Source organism: Neoarius graeffei, chromosome 27 (genome assembly GCF_027579695.1).
Source record: "Neoarius graeffei isolate fNeoGra1 chromosome 27, fNeoGra1.pri, whole genome shotgun sequence".
In the NCBI taxonomy this organism is placed as follows: Eukaryota; Metazoa; Chordata; class Actinopteri; order Siluriformes; family Ariidae; genus Neoarius; species Neoarius graeffei.
The window spans coordinates 19,734,403-19,754,280 of NC_083595.1; the positions used below are offsets into that span (position 1 = coordinate 19,734,403).

The window sequence follows — 19,878 nt, forward strand, 5'->3', positions numbered from 1 at the left end:
GTTATGGTCGCTGAACTGCTGGCTGTCCAGGTGGTGCTCTGAAAACAGTGTGGGCTTTATAGATAATTGGGCTAATTTTGAGGGCACTGCTGGCCTGTTAGGGCGGGACGGTATCCATCCCACTCGGGAAGGTGCTGCTCTCATTTCCTGCAGCATAGGTCATAGTCTCAGAACAGGCCTAGTTAATTTCTGACAATCCAGAGCCAAGGCCAGGGAGCAGACGAACAGGCTAAACCGACTGTCTGCTAGCTGCACAGAGTCGTCACTCAGGGCCCACTACATCGAGACTATGTCTGTTCCCCGAGCTCAACAAAAAGGTAGAAATTTTCAGAGAGTTTGTTCCAGTAACCTAATCAATATAAAATTAGATCATACTGACTGTACAGCTGCTGCCAGCACCTTTGATCTAAAGGTGGGGCTATTAAATATTAGATCTCTTACATCTAAAGCGCTAATGGTTAATGAACTCATTACTGATCAGCAGTTTAATGTACTGTGTTTAACAGAAACATGGATTAAGCCAAATGAATATATAGCATTAAATGAAGCGAGTCCTCCTGGATACAGTTATATACACCAGCCTCGTCTAACTGGCAGAGGAGGAGGCGTCGCGGTTATTTATAACGATTATCTAGGTGTAACACAAAAACCTGGTTATAAATTTAATACATTTGAAGTTCTTCATACTCATATAATGTATGTAGCCTCGAAAAATAAGTCTACCCAGTTAATTCCATTGCTTATTATTTACAGGCCCCCGGGGCCATATTCTGAGTTTCTTTCTGAATTTGCAGATTTTATCTCAGATCTGGTTATTTCCTGAGACAAAGCTTTAGTTGTCGGAGATTTTAATATTCACTTCGATAACCCAGAAGACCCTTTAAAAACAGCGTTTGTGTCCATCTTAGACTCAGTCGGGATTAAGCAGAATGTCATAGGACCGACCCATAATGGTGGTCACACCCTTGATCGAATACTAACATTCAGATTAAACGTAGATAATATAGTCATACTTCCACAGTCTGAAGTTATCTCAGATCATTGTCTCATCTCATTCAAGATATGTCTGAGTAATAACATATGCACCTCACCACGTATTAAACGTACTTTCACGTCAACTACTGCACAGAGCTTTATAAATGATCTCCCAGAGCTGTCAACTTTGATTGGGTCACTGTCAGCCCCTGCAGAACTTGATCAGGCAACTGAATGCTGAGAGTCAACATTCCGCCATACTTTAGATAATGTACAGTGGTGCTTGAAAGTTTGTGAACCCTTTAGAATTTTCTATATTTCTGCATAAATATGACCGAAAACATCATCAGATTTTCACGCAAGTCCTAAAAGTAGATAAAGAGAACCCAGTTAAACAAATGAGACAAAAATATTATACTTGGTCATTTATTTATTGAGAAAAATGATCCAATATTACATATCTGTGAGTGGCAAAAGTATGTGAACCTTTGCTTTCAGTATCTGGTGTGACCCCCCTTGTGCAGCAATAACTGCAGCTAAACATTTGCGGTAAGTGTTGATCAGTCCTGCACACCGGCTTGGAGGAATTTTAGCCTGTTGCTCCGTACAGAACAGCTTCAACTCTGGGATGTTGGTGGGTTTCCTCACATGAACTGCTCGCTTCAGGTCCTTCCACAACATTTCCACTAGATTAAGGTCAGGACTTTGACTTGGCCATTCCAAAACATTCACTTTATTCTTCTTTAACTATTCTTTGGTAGAACGACTTGTGTGCTTAGGGTTGTTGTCTTGCTGCATGACCCACTTTCTCTTGAGATTCAGTTCATGGACAGATGTCCTGACATTTTCCTTTAGAATTCGCTGGTATCATTCAGAATTCATTGTTCCATCAATGATGGCAAGCCGTCCTGGCCCAGATGCAGCAAAACAGGCCCAAACCATGAATCTACCACCACCATGTTTCAAAGATGGGATAAGGTTCTTATGCTGGAATGCAGTGTTTTCCTTTCTCCAAATATAACGCTTCTCATTTAAACCAAAAAGTTCTATTTTGGTCTCATCCATCCACAAACATTTTTCCAATAGCCTTCTGGCTTGTCCACGTGATCTTTATCAAACTGCAGATGAGCAGCAATGTTATTTTTGGAGAGCAGTGGCTTTCTCTTTGCAACCCTGCCATGCACGCCATTGTTGTTCAGTGTTCTCCTGATGGTGGACTCATGAACATTAACATGATCCAATGTGAGAGAGGTCTTCAGTTGCTTAGAAGTTACCCTGGGGTCCTTTGTGACCTCGCCGACTCTTACACGCCTTGTTCTTGGAGTGATCTTTGTTGGTCAACCACTCCTGGGGAGGGTAACAATGGTCTTGAATTTCCTCCATTTGTACACAACCTGTCTGACTGTGGATTGGTGGAGTCCAAACTCATTAGAGAATGGTTTTGTAACCTTTTCCAGCCTGATGAGCATCAACAATGCTTTTTCTGAGGTCCTCAGAAATCTCCTTTGTTTGTGCCATGATACACTTCCACAAACACGTGTTGTGAAGATCAGACTTTGATAGATCCCTGTTCTTTAAATAAAACAGGGTGCCCACTCACACCTGATTGTCATCCCATTGATTATAAAAACACCTGACTCTAATTTCACCTTCAAATTAACCCTTTGATGCAAAACATGGGTCAAAAGTGACCCGGCTGAGTTTTTATCTTCTATATCTTTGCATTAAATTAATTCCATCATTCAGTATTCAAGGTATTCCTCAATTAACTTGTTTTTGATCATCATACATCCTTATTTTATTTTTTCCTTTCTTACTTTTTGAATAAAAACCCTTTTTGTATCACTACCCTTCTAATGCACAACATGGGTCAAAAACAACCTGCATTCATTTTCCAGGTTATTTCATGTATGGCTGAGTGTTTCTATGATCTACTTTTGAAATAAATTCATTTTGTCATTTACTTTTCCAAATATGCAGTAAATATCTTGTTTTTGTTTCGCACAAATCATCATTTTTATTTTTCCTTTCTTAAGTTATGAACAAGCACAGCTTTTGTAATTCTACATCAAGTTTACACACGGGTCAGAACCGACCCGCATGCATTTACTACAGCGTTTGGTGGGAACTGTGAATTGTGCTTGTGTCAGACATTTCACAGCTCAGCACAGCACCCTTTGCCCATCTAATACATGGAAGTAATGTTTTTCAATTGTTCTAACATTACCTTAGAAAAAAATTGATGTTTAGGTTACCTTGAGAGTGAGTAGATTACTTGTCAGAAAGTTACAAGTAATTACTATTAGCTACCGAGCTGTCGACATATTCTACTTTAGTTAGCTAATTTTATTGTAGTTGGCTTAGCTAACTACATAGTTAATAAATAAATAACTGGCCCCATTCACTGCTAAAGTAATTACTTGAAACAAATTATTATTATAGTATTAAGACATTTAATTTTAAATCACACTTTTTTTTTCGTTTCCATTTCCGGTTGAGAGTACGTCGTGCGCGTTCTGGCTGCCGCTTCTCACCAGAGCTCTCATCTCATCTCATTATCTCTAGCCGCTTTATCCTTCTACAGGGTCGCAGGCAAGCTGGAGCCTATCCCAGCTGACTACGGGCGAAAGGCGGGGTACACCCTGGACAAGTCGCCAGGTCATCACAGGGCTGACACATAGACACAGACAACCATTCACACTCACATTCACACCTACGGTCAATTTAGAGTCACCAGTTAACCTAACCTGCATGTCTTTGGACTGTAGGGGAAACCGGAGCACCCGGAGGAAACCCACGCGGACACGGGGAGAACATGCAAACTCCACACAGAAAGGCCCTCGCCGGCCCCGGGGCTCGAACCCAGGACCTTCTTGCTGTGAGGCGACAGCGCTAACCACTACACCACCGTGCCGCCCCACCAGAGCTTTATTTTATTTTATTTCTTTTTCTATTTTCATTTATTTATTTATTTTTTCTGTGTGTTTGTGTAGTTTGATGTTTGTTTGAGTGTTTTTGTCCGCCGGTTGTGGTGTAGCTCCGGACCCAGTTTTGGGTGTCGGTTCCCTCCAGGCCTTGGTTCGCCGTGGGTGATGCCTGTGCTCCCAGCTGTGGACTGCGGTGAGCCTGTTGCTCATTTTGCATCGTGGTTGTCCAGCGCTCTGTGCTTTGGTGCTTGGCGTGATGTTCTGAGCGATGTTGCTCGGTGGCGTCGCAGCGGCTGTGCAGGCGGTTTGGGACGCGCCGGCACTCTGCGTGGCGGGGCTTCTCTGCTTGCTTTGTGGGTCCATGGTGTGGTGTTCGAACAATGTTGCTGACAGCGTCACGGCGGCGGTGCTGGAGATGTGGGACTCGTTTTCGGGCACCTTTTGGTGGGACTGTGGCTGCTACACCTCAGGAATTACATCCTGACCCCTACTTGGTGGACTTTTTACTTTTTATTATTATTTTTTATTATTATTATTTTTATTTTTTATTTATTTATTTTTTTTCCTTGTCTATAATTGTAAAGCGTCCTTGGGTTTCTTGAAAGGCGCTATATAAATTTAACTTATTATTATTATTTACACTTGGATGACCCATGTGTAGTAATATAAAAAGTATTTTTGTTCATAAAGTAGGAAAGAAAAAATTAAATTAATGATTTGTGGTAATTAAAAACAAGATATTTAAAGAATACTTGGAATATTCAATCATAAAATAAATTGATTTCAAAAGATAGAGCAAAGAAAAACTCAGTCAGCATGAAATAACCTGGAAAATGAATGCGGGTCATTTTTGACCCATGTTGTGCATTAGAAGGGGTGTGCATATGTTTTGCATCAAAGGGTTAACTGCTAATCCTAGAGGTTCACATACTTTTGCCACTCACAGATATGTAATATTGGATCATTTTCCTAAATAAATAAATGACCAAGTATAATATTTGTGTCTCATTTGTTTAACTGGGTTCTCTTTATCTACTTTTAGGACTTAGCTCCTCTAAAAAGGAAAATGGTCAGAGACAAAAACTTAGCACCCTGGTATAATGATGACACTCGCACATTAAAACAGACCACTCGAAAATTGGAACGTAAATGGCGTCAAACAAAATTGGTAGTGTTCAAATTAGCTTGGAAGGAGAGCTTCCTGAAGTATAGAAAAGCTCTTAGTGCTGCAAGATCAACATATTTCTCCTCCCTAATAGAAGATAACAAAAATAATCCTAGATTCCTATTTAATACTGTAGCAAAATTAACCAGGAATAAGTCCACTATCAACACATGCACACCTGCAGTATGTAGTAGCAACGACTTCATGAATTTTTTTAATGACAAAATTGAGAATATCCGACAAAAAATTCAAACTACTAATTTAAGGTTAGACAATGAAAGTGACCTTGTAGTTAACAATATAACTGTATCAGATCATCAGTTAGAATGTTTTACTCCCCTAAAAGAAACTGAATTACTTTCATTAATCTCTACATCAAAAGCCTCAACTTGCGTACTAGATCCCTTACCAACACATCTATTCAAACAGATAATGCCTGGAGTAATTGAACCGCTTCTAAAAATAATAAATTCCTCTCTTATGATTGGCTATGTACCCAAATCCTTTAAACTAGCAGTTATCAAACCCCTGATTAAAAAACCTGACCTTGATCCCTGTCAGCTGTCCAATTATCGGCCAATATCAAACCTCCCCTTTATCTCCAAGATCCTTGAAAAACCTGTGGCACAGCAGTTATGCTCATATTTACATAGGAATAACATTCATGAAATGTATCAGTCAGGATTTAGACCTCATCATAGCACAGAGACAGCACTGGTTAAAGTAGTAAACGACCTACTATTGGCGTCTGATCAGGGCTGTGTCTCGCTACTTGTGTTGCTTGACCTTAGTGCAGCATTTGATACCATTGATCATTCCATTCTTTTGGATAGACTAGAAAACGTTGTGGTAGTTAAGGGAATGGCCCTCTCCTGGCTCAGGTCTTATCTAACTGATCATTATCAGTATGTTGATATAAATGGTGATATTTCTAGACGTACCGAGGTAAAGTTTGGTGTTCCACAAGGTTCTGTCTTGGGTCCACTGCTTTTTTCTCTATATATGTTACCTCTGGGCGATATTATTCGTAAACATTGTATTAGTTTCCACTGTTATGCTGATGACACACAGTTGTATGTCTCTGCAAAACCTGATGAGAGACACCAGCTTAATAGAATTGAGGAATGTGTTAAGGACATTAGACACTGGATGCTTATTAATTTCCTTCTGCTTAACTCTGACAAGACTGAAGTACTTGTGCTAGGACCACATACAGCTAGAAGTAAATTTTCTGATTACACAGTGACTCTGGATGGCCTTTCTGTTTCTTCACGTGCAGCAGTAAAAGACCTCGGAGTGATTATTGACCCCAGTCTTTCATTCGAAACTCACATTGATAACATCACGTGGATAGCTTTCTTTCATCTCAGAAATATTGCAAAGATAAGAAATTTAATGTCATTGCATGATGCAGAAAAACTAGTCCATGCTTTTATTACCTCCAGGTTGGATTATTGTAATGCCTTACTGTCTGGATGTTCCAATAAGTGCATAAACAAGCTCCAGTTAGTTCAAAATGCAGCAGCAAGAGTCCTTACTAGAACTAGAAAATATGACCACATCACCCCTGTCTTATCCACACTGCATTGGCTCCCAATCAAATTTCGTATTGATTATAAAATACTACTATTGACCTTTAAAGCACTAAATGGTCTCGCACCACAGTACCTGAGTGAACTTCTGCTCCTCTATGACCCGCCACGCCTACTTAGATCAAAAGGTGCAGGCTACCTGCTGGTACCTCGTATAGTGAAGGCTACATCAGGGGGCAGAGCCTTTTCTTACAAAGCCCCACAGTTATGGAACAGCCTTCCAAGTAATGTTCGGGAATCAGACACAGTCTCAGCATTTAAGTCTAGGCTGAAAACATATCTGTTTAGTCAAGCCTTTTGTTAATGGTGTTTATGAGGTAAAGGAGTAGATCTGGAGGGTCCTCAGACATAGAGTGTTTTGGTAAACTGGGATGTATGGATGCTGTCAGTCCCCACTCGCTTGCTCACTCGAGTTTGTTGACGATGTAGTGGCTGGCTGCTTTATGTCCCGGGGCTCCCTCATGCCTGTGTTACCTTCTGGCTCTCTCCTTTTAGTTATGCTGTCAGAGTTAGTTGCCGGAGTCCCTGCTTGTACTCGGTGCAATATGTATACTGCTCCTACTTATTCAGGTGACATTGGGCATACCTAACAACCTGTGTTTTCTTTCCCTCCCCCCCCACCCCAAATCTGTCCCTCTGAGTTACATGGAGTCAACAGGAAATCTTTTGGTGGAGAGGGTGGAGACCTCGACTGGCTATCGTAGCCTGCAGGGAATCGGCCGTCAGACATTCTGTCACATGTCCCAGACCCGGTGAAATGTAACTGAATTGTCTTGGCCAGCCCTAAGGGTCCCATCTGCATCTCATCATTGCTGAGGAGTGTGCTCCCATCACCCAATCAAGCATCCAGCCAGAGCAGGTCATGATATTTTTTACCATATTAACATGCCATTGTTGTGTGTTATGCCTGATGTAAAGACTCTCGTCTCTGCGAGCCTACCACACAGATTTAATACTTGTCATTTTTAGGGCATACCTAACAACCTGTGTTTTCTTTCTCTCCCCCCCCCCCCCCCCCCCCCCCAATCTGTCCCTCTGAGTTACATGTTGATCCTGGGATTGAGATGCTGGCCTCTTCTGCCCCTCGGACCTGCTTGGTCCATCCTGGTGCCCTGTGTCTGGTCGGAGTTTTATCGCACTGCTCCTGTGAAGGACGGCCCCATGAGGACAGTTGAGGGTTATACCTGTTAAAACTGTTAATATTATAGTCAGGCTGTCTGTTGTTGCCCAAATGAGGATGGGTTCCCTTTTGAGTCTGGTTCCTCTTGAGGTTTCTTCCTCATGTCGTCTGAGGGAGTTTTTCCTTGCCACTGTCGCCACAGGCTTGCTCATTGGGGATAGATTAGGAATAAAATTAGCTCACGTTTTAAGTCGTTCAAATTCTGTAAGCTGCTTTGCGACAATGTTTATTGTTAAAAGCGCTATACAAATAAACTTGATTTGATTTGATATTTTTCCATTGTTAAGGATGGCAGTGATGCAGGACACTTGTATGAAAGAAGAGAAGACCCAGTTGTTGGTCCCAAAGAGCCGCATGGATATGCTTTTTATTTAGCTCATCAAAACCCACTGACAGGTCATTTAGGTCAAGAAAAAACACTGAACAGTCTCATGGCTGATTTTTATTGGCTGTGCATTTGACCAACATGTCACACTTCGTTTTGGTCAGTTCAGAGCTCTGGCTACATTTCAACAACTCCTAGACAGACTCCTCTGCTCAAATGCTGCCTGTGACTGGCACAATCACTGTCATCATCTGAGGGTTGTCTTGAGATCCCCGAGATGGGCAGGACTCGCAGCAAACCCAAAGTAGTGTGCACTTAGATGGGTGGAGATGTAGTACCTGGGCTTCCACTTGGGACATCGGCAGGTCTGTTGCCAAATTGATAAGACAGCAGCATACCCAAAACCCAGTACCACTTGTTGGTATCTGGCACTTCAGCCATTTAAGTTTGAGGTGGTCAACAGGCCACAGGCACAAATGATTCTGGCAGACTTCCTCTCCCGTTGGGAATTGTGGGTGGTTAATTGGCTGCGGGCCAGACTGTCTTCTTGGTTGGGTGGTGAAGGTATGTGGCAGCAGGGGTGTGGTCAAGCATTCTTCTGTCAGGGAGATTAATGTTTCTGAGGAGCATGCACCCGAAGGCTAATTGTACTACTAACTGTTGCAGTGAGCAACAGAGGAGGGAGTGGCACGGACAGAGCCAGAGCTGTGCTGAACTGCATTTTGCATGCATGCGAGCACGTGCATGAGAGTCCTCAAAGTAGAAAGGGTTCCAAGCAACAGGAATAAAAACCCTTTTGAGCTGTTCCAAACATTCCTTCCACTTCCTCATGTCCACTCAAACCCAAGATAGTGTCACATGTGAATAAAAACTACATTAAGTAAAACTTAATTTAATTTAAAACCAAATTTAACTCTAAAATTAATTAACTCAAATTAATTACAACTAGGAATTAAGACTTATAATTTGTTCTCTAGGAACTTCAATGCCAGCTGAAGTGTGTTTCAACTAGATTTCAATCCAAGTTGTGATAAAAATTAGCCATATGTTCCCATATGTATAATCTCAATTGATAGAAAATTATTTATTAGGGATCTAAAGAACAGCTACAGCCATCCATTTGAGGAGAAGTCTGCTTGAAGATTTTCCAACTCCACCTTGGACAAAGGCTGCAAAGGGGAGCGGCACACACCACCCTGGTATCCAAACCACTCCATTGCTTGCTTTAGAGCAGGAACACCAAACTTCCTTGTAACCTAACAAAATAAGAGTACAGACAAAATATTTCATCAGAGCCTTTCATTTTAAAACTATATTAAAATCACAAGTTAATTATATTTAATTATGTTTTTATAATGTGACATTGAACATGGAACTATAGCAGTGATGCCACTCTTGTTTTAAATATGGGATTGTGAATACATTCTCTCTGCTTGGTCATTCCAATGTTCATCTACACAGTATATATAGTCCACATCATTTTTTACATGTTCAGTAGGGGTGTTTGCAAATATGAATGTTATTGAACAGATAATTTGTCCTACACGAATGCAAATGCCGATACAAATACAGATCCAGTAGCTGGATTATTATTTAAATATGGACAGTCATGGACAGGAGGTGGATTATTTGATTGTGTGTGTGTGTTTTAAGCTTGCCAAAAAGCTTCACATCAGTGTGGATTATGGAGTACAAAACCAAAAAAAGGGGTGGGGTGGGGTGGGGTGGGGTGAGTTTTTACTTGCCTCATAAGATATGAAACTGGCCCAAAAAAATTTGAGCACAGAAAACGTAGACATGGTGGTATTATTTTTCTCAGTCTTATTGGGGAAACAAGTCAACAGGGGTGCACGTTTCTGATTTGCAATGTGCAATACTTGGATATTATACATGGAACCTATGGTGGCTGACAGGGACAAAAGCACTGCAAATACAGAAAACACATGCAAATACAGATGCCTTAAACTGGCAACACACGCACAATACCGACAGAGGGCCAACACATGACAAATACAGAAAACACATGCAAAATCAGAAACACTGAAATAAGCTGAAATGTTTCTGAGAAATGCAGGATGTAAACGCCTGGTAGACCATTCAAAAAAGATGCAGAACTGGTTCTTTTAACACTAGCTGGTCTTAAGCTAAGCTAAGCTAGCCGGCTAATCTAGCCTTTTAACAGTAACTCTTTTTTTGTGTGTGTGTTGGTTTCATTATTTAAATATACTGTTTTGTAAGTTAAGTTGTTTTGTGTTGGAACCAGGGTTGCACAATCAGAATAGGCAAATGTTTTGGGTTTTTTTAGCCCCCCAAAAAAATTTCAGTTAAGTGGCCCCCAAAGGCCACTCATATTGGCACATTTTGCAATGAGATCTAGAAACCACTTTAAACCTCCCATAAAGGCACCATACAGTTCATTGCCGCTATCCCAAAACCCCCTAAGTGGAGCCCCTTCTAGCTACTGTATACAGCTGGATAATTAGGACAGCTGGATGTAACTGTCATACATACAACATTAATTGTAACAGGCAGCACAGTGAAACTAAATACAAAACTTAACCTGTATATTCATTGATATTTATTCCTTATTTATTTGAAATTATCGTTTTGTAGAAAGTTAAGTTGCTCTGGTTGTGTCGAACCCAAGAGTGGGCCTTGCTGTGTGTTTGAATGTTCTCCTTGTGTCTGCGTGGGTTTCCTCTGGGTGTTCCGGTTTCCCCCACAGTCTAAAGACATGCAGATAGGCCAACTGGCTACTCTAAATTGTCTATTGGTCAAGCTTGGAGAGGGATGGGCGCTACCAAGTTTAAATGCCCTAGACACACCAATGATGGACTGTTAAAATTTCATCAGTGGTGCCCCGACGGCCCTTGCTGGCTATGGGAAAGAAGAAGCAGCAGAGCTGGCGAGGATGAGGGGACTTTCATAGTTGAGTCGTGAACTGTCGGTTTTCTGTGGTATGGGTTTCTGTTGTTTTTCTATTACACTACTACATCTACAAGTAAATTATTTGCCATGCAGAAATACACTACTACTAATCACAGTGGTTCATCAGGTTATGAATGATGTACTGCTATTTTTTAAACACAACTGTACATTAATTAGCAAACGTGCAATTTAAATGTATTAAACAAATTAAAGATAGCATAGAAAGAGTTATTATTGCATGGGGCAAAATGCAGGAACAAAAACTTATTCTCACTAACACACACACACACACACACACACACACACACACATTTATTTTATGCACCCAGATGGCATCATCAGACATTTTTTATAGATCTCGAAGGGAAAATACAAGCAGCGGGGAACCATGCTTTTTTGGGGGGGAGCTTTCTACCTGCTCATGGACCCTGTTCTTGACCACAGTGGAGCAAAAGTGTGAAGGACTCCCAGGGCCTCTTTGACACTGCAGAGGGTTTGCAAGACTTTGGAACTTGTGGACAACCTTGCATCACTCTGGATTATATATTTTTTCATCAGTGGCCAAGATTTATTCTAGGGTAGATTTTTTTTTAAATAAATAAAATTAAAAAAAAAAATATATATATATATACATCTCATCTCATTATCTCTAGCCGCTTTATCCTTCTACAGGGTCGCAGGCAAGCTGGAGCCTATCCCAGCTGACTACGGGCGAAAGGCAGGGGTACACCCTGGACAAGTCGCCAGGTCATCACAGGGCTGACACATAGACACAGACAACCACTCACACTCACGGTCAATTTAGAGTCACCAGTTAACCTAACCTGCATGTCTTTGGACTGTAGGGGAAACCGGAGCACCCGGAGGAAACCCACGTGGACACGGGGAGAACATGCAAACTCCACACAGAAAGGCCCTCGCTGGCCATGGGGCTCGAAGCCGGATCTTCTTGTTGTGAGGCGACAGCGCTAACCACTACACCACCATGCCGCCAATAAATATATATATATATATATATATATATATATATATATATATATATATATATATATAAATAAATAACACACACACACACAGTAGTGCTTGAAAGCTTGTGAACCCTTTAGAATTTTCTATATTCCTGCATAAATATGACCTAAAACATCAGATTTTCACACAAGTCCTAAAAGTAGATAAAGAGAACCCAGTTAAACAAATGAGACAAAAATATTATACTTGATCATTTATTTATTGAGGAAAATGATCCAATATTACATATTTGTGAGTGGCAAAAGTATGTGAACCTTTGCTTTCAGTATCTGCTGTGACCCCCTTGTGCAGCAATAACTGCAACTAAACGTTTCTGGTAACTGTTGATCAGTCCTGCACACCGGCTTGGAGGATTTTTAGCCCATTCCTCCCTACAGAACAGCTTCAACTCTGGGATGTTGGTCGGTTTCCTCACACGAACTGCTCACTTCAGGTCCTTCCACAACATTTCGATTGGTTTAAGGTCACGACTTTGACTTGGCCTTTCCAAAACATTAACTTTATTATTCTTTAACCATTCTTTGGTAGAACAACTTGTGTGCTTAGGGTCATTGTCTTGTTGCATGACCCACCTTCTCTTGAGATTCAGTTCATGGACAGATGTCCTGACATTTTCCTTTAGAATTCACTGGTATAATTCAAAATTCATTGTTTCAGCAATGATGGCAAGCAGTCCTGGCCTAGATGCAGCAAAACAAGCCCAAACCATGATACTACCACCACCATGTTTCACAGATGGGATAAGGTTCTTATGCTGGAATGCAGTGTTTTCCTTTCTCCAAATATAATGCTTCTCATTTAAACCAAAAAGTTCTATTTTGGTCTCATCCATCCGCAAAACATTTTTCCAGTAGCCTTCTGGCTTGTCCACATGATCTTTAGCAAACTGCAGACGAGCAGCAATGTTCTTTTTGGAGAGCAGTGGCTTTCTCCTTGCAACCCTGCCATGCACACCATTGTTGTTCAGTGTTCTCCTGACGGTGGACTCATGAACATTAACATTAGCCAATGTGAGAGAGGCCTTCAGTTGCTTAGAAGTTACCCTGGGGTCCTTTGTGACCTCACTGACTATTACATGCCTTGCTCTTGGTGAGATCTTCGTTGGTCGACCACTCCTGGGGAAGGTAACAATGGTCTTGAATTTCCTCCATTTGTACACAATCTGTCTGACTGTGGATTGGTGGAGTCCAAACTCTTTAGAGATGGTTTTGTAACCTTTTCCAGCCTGATGAGCATCAACAACGCTTTTTCTGAGGTCCTCAGAAATATCCTTTGTTCGTGCCATGATACACTTCCACAAATGTGTTGTGAAGATCAGACTTTGATAGATCCCTGTTCTTTAAATAAAACAGGGTGCTCATTCACACCTGATTGTCATCCCATTGATTGAAAACACCTGACTCTAATTTCACCTTCAAATTAACTGTTATCCTAGAGGTTCACATACTTTTGCCATTCACAGATATGTAATGTTGGATAATTTTCCTCAATAAATAAATGACCAAGTATATTTTTGCCTCATTTGTTTAACTGAGTTCTCTTTATCTACCTTTAGGACTTGTGTGAAAATCCGATGTTGTTTTAGGTCATATTTATGCAGAAATATAGAAAATTCTAAAGGGTTCACAAATTTTCAAGCACCAATGTGCATGTCTAAGAAAGAAAGCACAACTTTATTCATCACACACTTTTGAAATTCCTCTCTGCATTTAACCCATATGAAGCAGTGAACACACACATGCGAACACACATGAGCAATGAGCGCACACACATACCCAGAGCAGTGGGCAGCCATGCTAACAGTGCCCGGGGAGCAGTTGGGAGTCAGGTGCCTCGATCAAGGGCACCTCAGCCCTTTTATACAACTTACACACAGACAAAACTCCAAATCACTCACTACCTTTGCTATAGAGATCTTGCATGTGACGTCACAGCCGATCCAGATTGTGACAGACGCCATCGTGTCGGTCAAACGCCATATTCCGCCTTCTACTTCTGGTTCTACTTCTGCTTTTACTTCTACCTTTTCTTCTGGAAAACCCTACTATATACAATTCTACTACAACGGCTGCAGCTACAAGCTCTCCCTACCTATGCACGGTTTTTATGTTTTTTGTGTGTATTTTTGTGTGTTGTTCGTCTGTACCGGACTTCAATATCCACTACAACTGTATGGACTTACTGGACATTGGTTTCCAGCAGAAAATGATGGCTTGTAGCGATTTCCATCGCATGCACAACATTCCAGACAAGAAAAAAAAAAAACATTCCGGACGAGACCAGATTGCGAGACCAGCGGGGTCTCCGTGGATTGTTATCGGAAGCAAAGCGAAGGAGGCGGCGCCGGGAGCCGAAGCAAAAGCGAGGCTGCAGAGCCGGCCTGTTGACTAAGCTCAGAAAACAGCTACTCAAACCTCCACTGCCAAGCCTCTACCTCTCCAACGCCAGATCCATGTAAACAACACGGACGATTTGGAATTACTTTATTCTATAATCGGCTGGTCAGTGCTATACTCAATACTTAAGTGACTTACCCATCCAGTGAGGATCATTTTCTTGCTTACAAGATGCCACATCTGAGTCGCTGACAAATCCTGAATTTCTGTAAAGAAAACTGTCCAGAGATTTATAAGCATGCAGTGCTTCACCACTGAACAGCGAGGGAAAGTTAATGAGGTAATCATACACGTCCAGGTATTCCGCTGGCAGTTCAAAATCCGGTCGTGAAAACTCCGTCCAGAAAGCCATAAGGGTCACAAATCTGTAGATCGTTTATTTTAGACATATATCTAGTTATCTGTTCATTAGAAAAATGAGCCGTGTAGTCCATCGGTTGAAATTGATCCATTCTGTACACGGGTGCAGCAGTATTCAGCGGTGTTTTTGACCGACACGATGGCGGTTGTGTACTTTCCGGTCACGTGACTGCAAGATAAATATTTATTTATTTATCTATTGGATGTCTAATAGGAAATATCATAATTTCCCACCATGTCTGATTGTGCTTTGACCTGTTGTCTTAAAGTGATAGATGACGTGCTGGTAGATGGTATCATAATTCATCTCTTTTACAGGAACCATCAAGTGTAGAGTGGTTGAAAACTGAGCTAAAAGATTTAGAGACGAACTGGTCCTCTGTATCGTCTCTGGGTGTGGCATGGGATGCCCTTATTCAACATAATTTTGTAAAAGGGTTAAAGCACAAGAATTACTCGAGCTGGAGAGTAAAATTCAAGATACCGAAACAGAGCTGAAACGACAAATGTCATATCATAGTCTGAGCCAGCTGACAAAATTAAAATATAGATACAACAATATATTATCCCGGCTGCACGGTGGTGTAGCGGTTAGCACTGTCATCTCATAGCAAGAAGGTTCCGGGTTTGAGCCCAGCAGCTGATGGGGGCCTTTCTATGTGGAGTTTGCATGTTCTCCCTGTGTCTGTGTGGGTTTCCTCTGGGTGCTCCAGTTTCCTTCACAGTCCAACGACATGGTTAAGCTCACTGGTGGCTCTAAATTGACCATAGGTGTGAATGGTTGTCAACCCTGTGATGATCTGGTGACTTGTCCAGGATGTACCCTGCCTCTCGCCCATACTCAGCTGGGATAGGATCCAGCTTGCCCGCAACCCTACACAGGATAAGCGGTTATGGATGGATGGATATATTACCCAGAGAGTTGAATTTAATCTATTTAGGGCAAGACAGACTTATTTTGAGTCAGGGGACAAAGCAAGGAAGGTACTTGTCACAAACATAAAACAGAGAGAGCTAGCCTCCACCATTCCTGTGATTAGATCCCCGACTGGGGCGGCACTCACTGCAACATTAAATAGCAATAAGACTTTTAAAGAACTCCCCACTGATTTTCTACCTCTACTGATGAGAAAGTGGCTACTTTTTTAGAGCCATTAGGGCTACCTAAATTGACGGGGAGGAAAATTTCCTTGACTCAAACATAATTAGGGAGGAATTTATTGAGGTAATTAAGGCTTTGCCCACAGATAAGGTGTTGGGGCCTGATTGCTTCAATGCAGAGTTTTTTTAAGAACTGTGCATCAGAGCTGGCTCCATCATATTTACAGAGGCATTAGAGAGGGGTGTGCTGCTGCCAGCTCTGAGGCAGGTATTGATTTGTCTTGGTCCTAAAAAAAGTAAAGACTCTTGTGACTGTAAAAGTTACTGCCCAATTTCTTAAATCCAGATGCATGTTAAAATAATTTCTAAAATCCTTGCAAACCAGTTCAACAAAGTAATTACATTTCTACTCCATCCTGACCAGGTGGAGTTTATTCATGGTTGCAGCTTCTCAGATAATATGCGGTTTTATTAATATTATGTGGTCAGTAATGGATATCCAGTCCCCAGTAGCTGCTCTTTCTTTGGATGCTGAAAAGGTATTTGATATGGTTGAATGGGGCTGTTTATTTAAAATCCTGAAAATCTGTGGGTTCGGCAATAAAAATAAAGTGGACTAAGTAAGCATCCAGATGTTATAGTGCAAACCAATGGGCTCATTTCTGAATAATTTACACTTGGGAGAGGTTCGAGGCAGAGCTTGTCCCTTTCTCCTCTGTTGTTTTGTTTAGCTATTGAGCCTCTAGCGGCTGCTATAAGGAGAGAGACTGACTTCTCAGGAGTTGTGGCAGGAAGAGTAGTGCGGCTTTATGGACATGATATTTTATTATTTGTGTCTAACCCTGGTAGGTCAATACTTTGTCTCTTTAGGATCATTAATTCTTTTTCAAAATTTTCAGGTTATAAGGTGAACTGATTCAAGTCAGAAGCACTCCGTTTAACATCTTATTGCCCTTGTAGGGCCTTTCAACTGGATGCATTCCAATGGCCCAAGGAGGGTATCAGATACTTAGACATGCTATTTCCCCCACAGTTGAAAGACCTGGTTAAAGTTAATTTTGATCCCTTATTACGAAAGCTCTCTTGTGATGTGAATAGATGGGCTGTACTTACTTTATCTAGGAAGGTCAGTGTCATAAAAATGAATTGTATCCCCAAAATTAATTATCTCATTCATTCTCTTCTGCTGGAGGTACCCCTTTTGTATTTTAGATGGTTTGACAGGATATGTATGTTTATTTGGAATGGTAAAATATCCAGATTACATCGCAGTAAATTACAAAATCCAGTAGACAGAGGAGATTTGGGACTACCCAAGATGATCTTTTCCCACTATGCTTTTAATCCAAGACATCTGGCCCAGTGGGCTCTTTCTCCTGAGAGGGCCCCTCCCTGGAGCAATCTACAGTGGTGCTTGAAAGTTTGTGAACCCTTTAGAATTTTCTATATTTCTGCATAAATATTACCTAAAACATCATCAGATTTTCACACAAGTCCTAAAAGTAGATAAAGAGAGCCCAGTTAAACAAATGAGACAAAAATATGATACTTGGTCATTTATTTATTGAGGAAAATGATCCAAAATTACATGATATTACATGATATTTTATTATTTGTGTCTAACCCTGGTAGGTCAATACTTTGTCTCTTTAGGATCATTAATTCTTTTTCAAAATTTTCAGGTTATAAGGTGAACTGATCCAAGTCAGAAGCACTCCGTATGTGAACCTCTAGGATTAGCAGTTAATTTGAAGGTGAAATTAGAGTCAGGTGTTTTCAATCAATGGGATGATAATCAGGTGTGAGTGGGCACCCTGTTTTATTTAAAGAACAGGGCTCTATCAAAGTCTGATCTTCACAACACGTTTGTGGAAGTGTATCATGGCACAAACAAAGGAGATTTCTGAGGACCTCAGAAAAAAGCGTTGTTGATGCTCATCAGGCTGGAAAAGATTACAAAACCTTTGTAACCAAAAACTCCAAAAGAGTTTGGACTCCACCAATCCACAGTCAGACAGATTGTGTACAAATGGAGGAAATTCAAGACCATTGTTACCCTCCCCAGGAGTGGTCGACCAACAAAGATCTCTCCAAGAGCAAGGCGTGTAATAGTCAGCAAGGTCACAAAGGACCCCAGGGTAACTTCTAAGCAACTGAAGGCCTCTCTCACATTGGCTAATGTTAATGTTCATGAGTCCACCATCAGGAGAACACTGAACAACAATGGTGTGCATGGCAGGGTTGCAAGGAGAAAGCCACTGCTCTCCAAAAAGAACATTGTTGCTTATCTGCAGTTTGCTAAAGATCATGTGGACAAGCCAGAAGGCTACTGGAAAAATGTTTTGTGGATGGATGAGACCAAAATAGAACTTTTTGGTTTAAATGAGAAGTGCTATGTTTGGAGAAAGGAAAACACTGCATTCCAGCATAAGAACCTTATCCCATCTGTGAAACATGGTGGTGGTAATATCATGGTTTGGGCCTGTTTTGCTGCATCTGGGCCAGGGCGGCTTGCCATCATTGATGGAACAATGAATTCTGAATTATACCAGTGAATTCTAAAGGAAAATGTCAGGACATCTGTCCATGAACTAAATCTCAAGAGAAGGTGGGTCATGCAGCAAGACAATGACCCTAAGCACACAAGTCGTTCTACCAAAGAATGGTTAAAGAAGAATAAAGTTAATGTTTTGGAATGGCCAAGTCAAAGTCGTGACCTTAATCCAATTGAAATGTTGTGGAAGGACCTGAAGCGAGCAGTTCGTGTGAGGAAACCCAGCAACATCCAGGAGTTGAAGCTGTTCTGTTTGGAGAAATGGGCTAAAATTCCTCCAAACTGGTGTACAGGACTGATCAACAGTTACCGGAAACGTTTAGTTGCAGTTATTGCTGCACAAGGGGGTCACACCAGATACTGAAAGCAAAGGTTCACATACTTTTGCCACTCACATATATGCAACATTGGATCATTTTCCTCAATAAATAAATGACCAAGTATAATATTTTTGTCTCATTTGTTTAACTGGGGTCTCTTTATGTACTTTTACGACTTGTGTGAAAATCTGATGATGTTTTAAGTCATATTTATGCAGAAATATAGAAAATTCTAAAGGGTTCACAAACTTTCAAGCACCACTGTATTCTTGCCCCATTGTCACGTTAGAGGATGGAAGGTGGAGGGGATGCTTTCAGTCCAAGAATGAGCGGCTGAGATGGCAAAAATGGCAGTATTTGAAAAGACATACTACAAACAGCTTGGAAGGTCAGATGTCCATATGAAAAAAAAAATGGGGAAAATGCTTAACCTTTTATGGAGGGCTCCTTATTTTGGCCAGATTCAGTGGGGAGGCTCATGTTTTGGGATTAGGTTTTTTAATGCTTGGAAAAAATGTTTTTTTATGCAATGGGTGAACAAAAAATATGACTCCCCCCCCCCTTTTCTTTCTTTCTCTGATATTTTGCTGAGTTTGGTTTTGCTCCAAGTATTGGTGTCCAATATACATGATATTGGTACCTGTGTTGGCAACCAAGCTTAATTGCAGATGTGTTGTGATGACAAGTTGTGGAGCTTAGAAGTAAAGGTGCAGAGTGTTTGACCACTCTGTGAAAGACTGCATGGGTAAATAGTGTAACAATTTCAGAATAATGTTACTCAATGTAAAATTGCAAAGAATATGGGGATCTATGGAACATAATATAATTAAAACATTCAGAGAATCTGGATGGGTGGCACAGTGATATAGTGGTTAGCGCTGTTGCCTCACAGCAAGAAGGTCCGGGTTCGAGCCCCGTGGCCGGCGAGGGCCTTTCTGTGCGGAATTTGCATGTTCTCCCTGTGTCCACGTGGGTTTCCTCCGGGTGCTCCGGTTTCCCCCACAGTCCAAAGACATGCAGGTTAGG

The 19,878-nt window shown here is 41.2% G+C and overlaps 1 protein-coding gene across 1 annotated transcript in view; it reads right to left on the reverse strand.

The window, feature by feature from the left end:
• Positions 1-9,209: 9,209 nt before the first annotated feature.
• Positions 9,210-19,878, reverse strand: part of hoga1 (4-hydroxy-2-oxoglutarate aldolase 1) — a 208,984-nt gene continuing 198,315 nt past the window's right edge. The window contains exon 7 of the mRNA XM_060911451.1: positions 9,210-9,420. Within this exon, the coding sequence (XP_060767434.1) occupies positions 9,271-9,420 (150 nt within the window). The 3' untranslated portion in view covers positions 9,210-9,270. The remainder of the gene's footprint in view (positions 9,421-19,878) is intronic.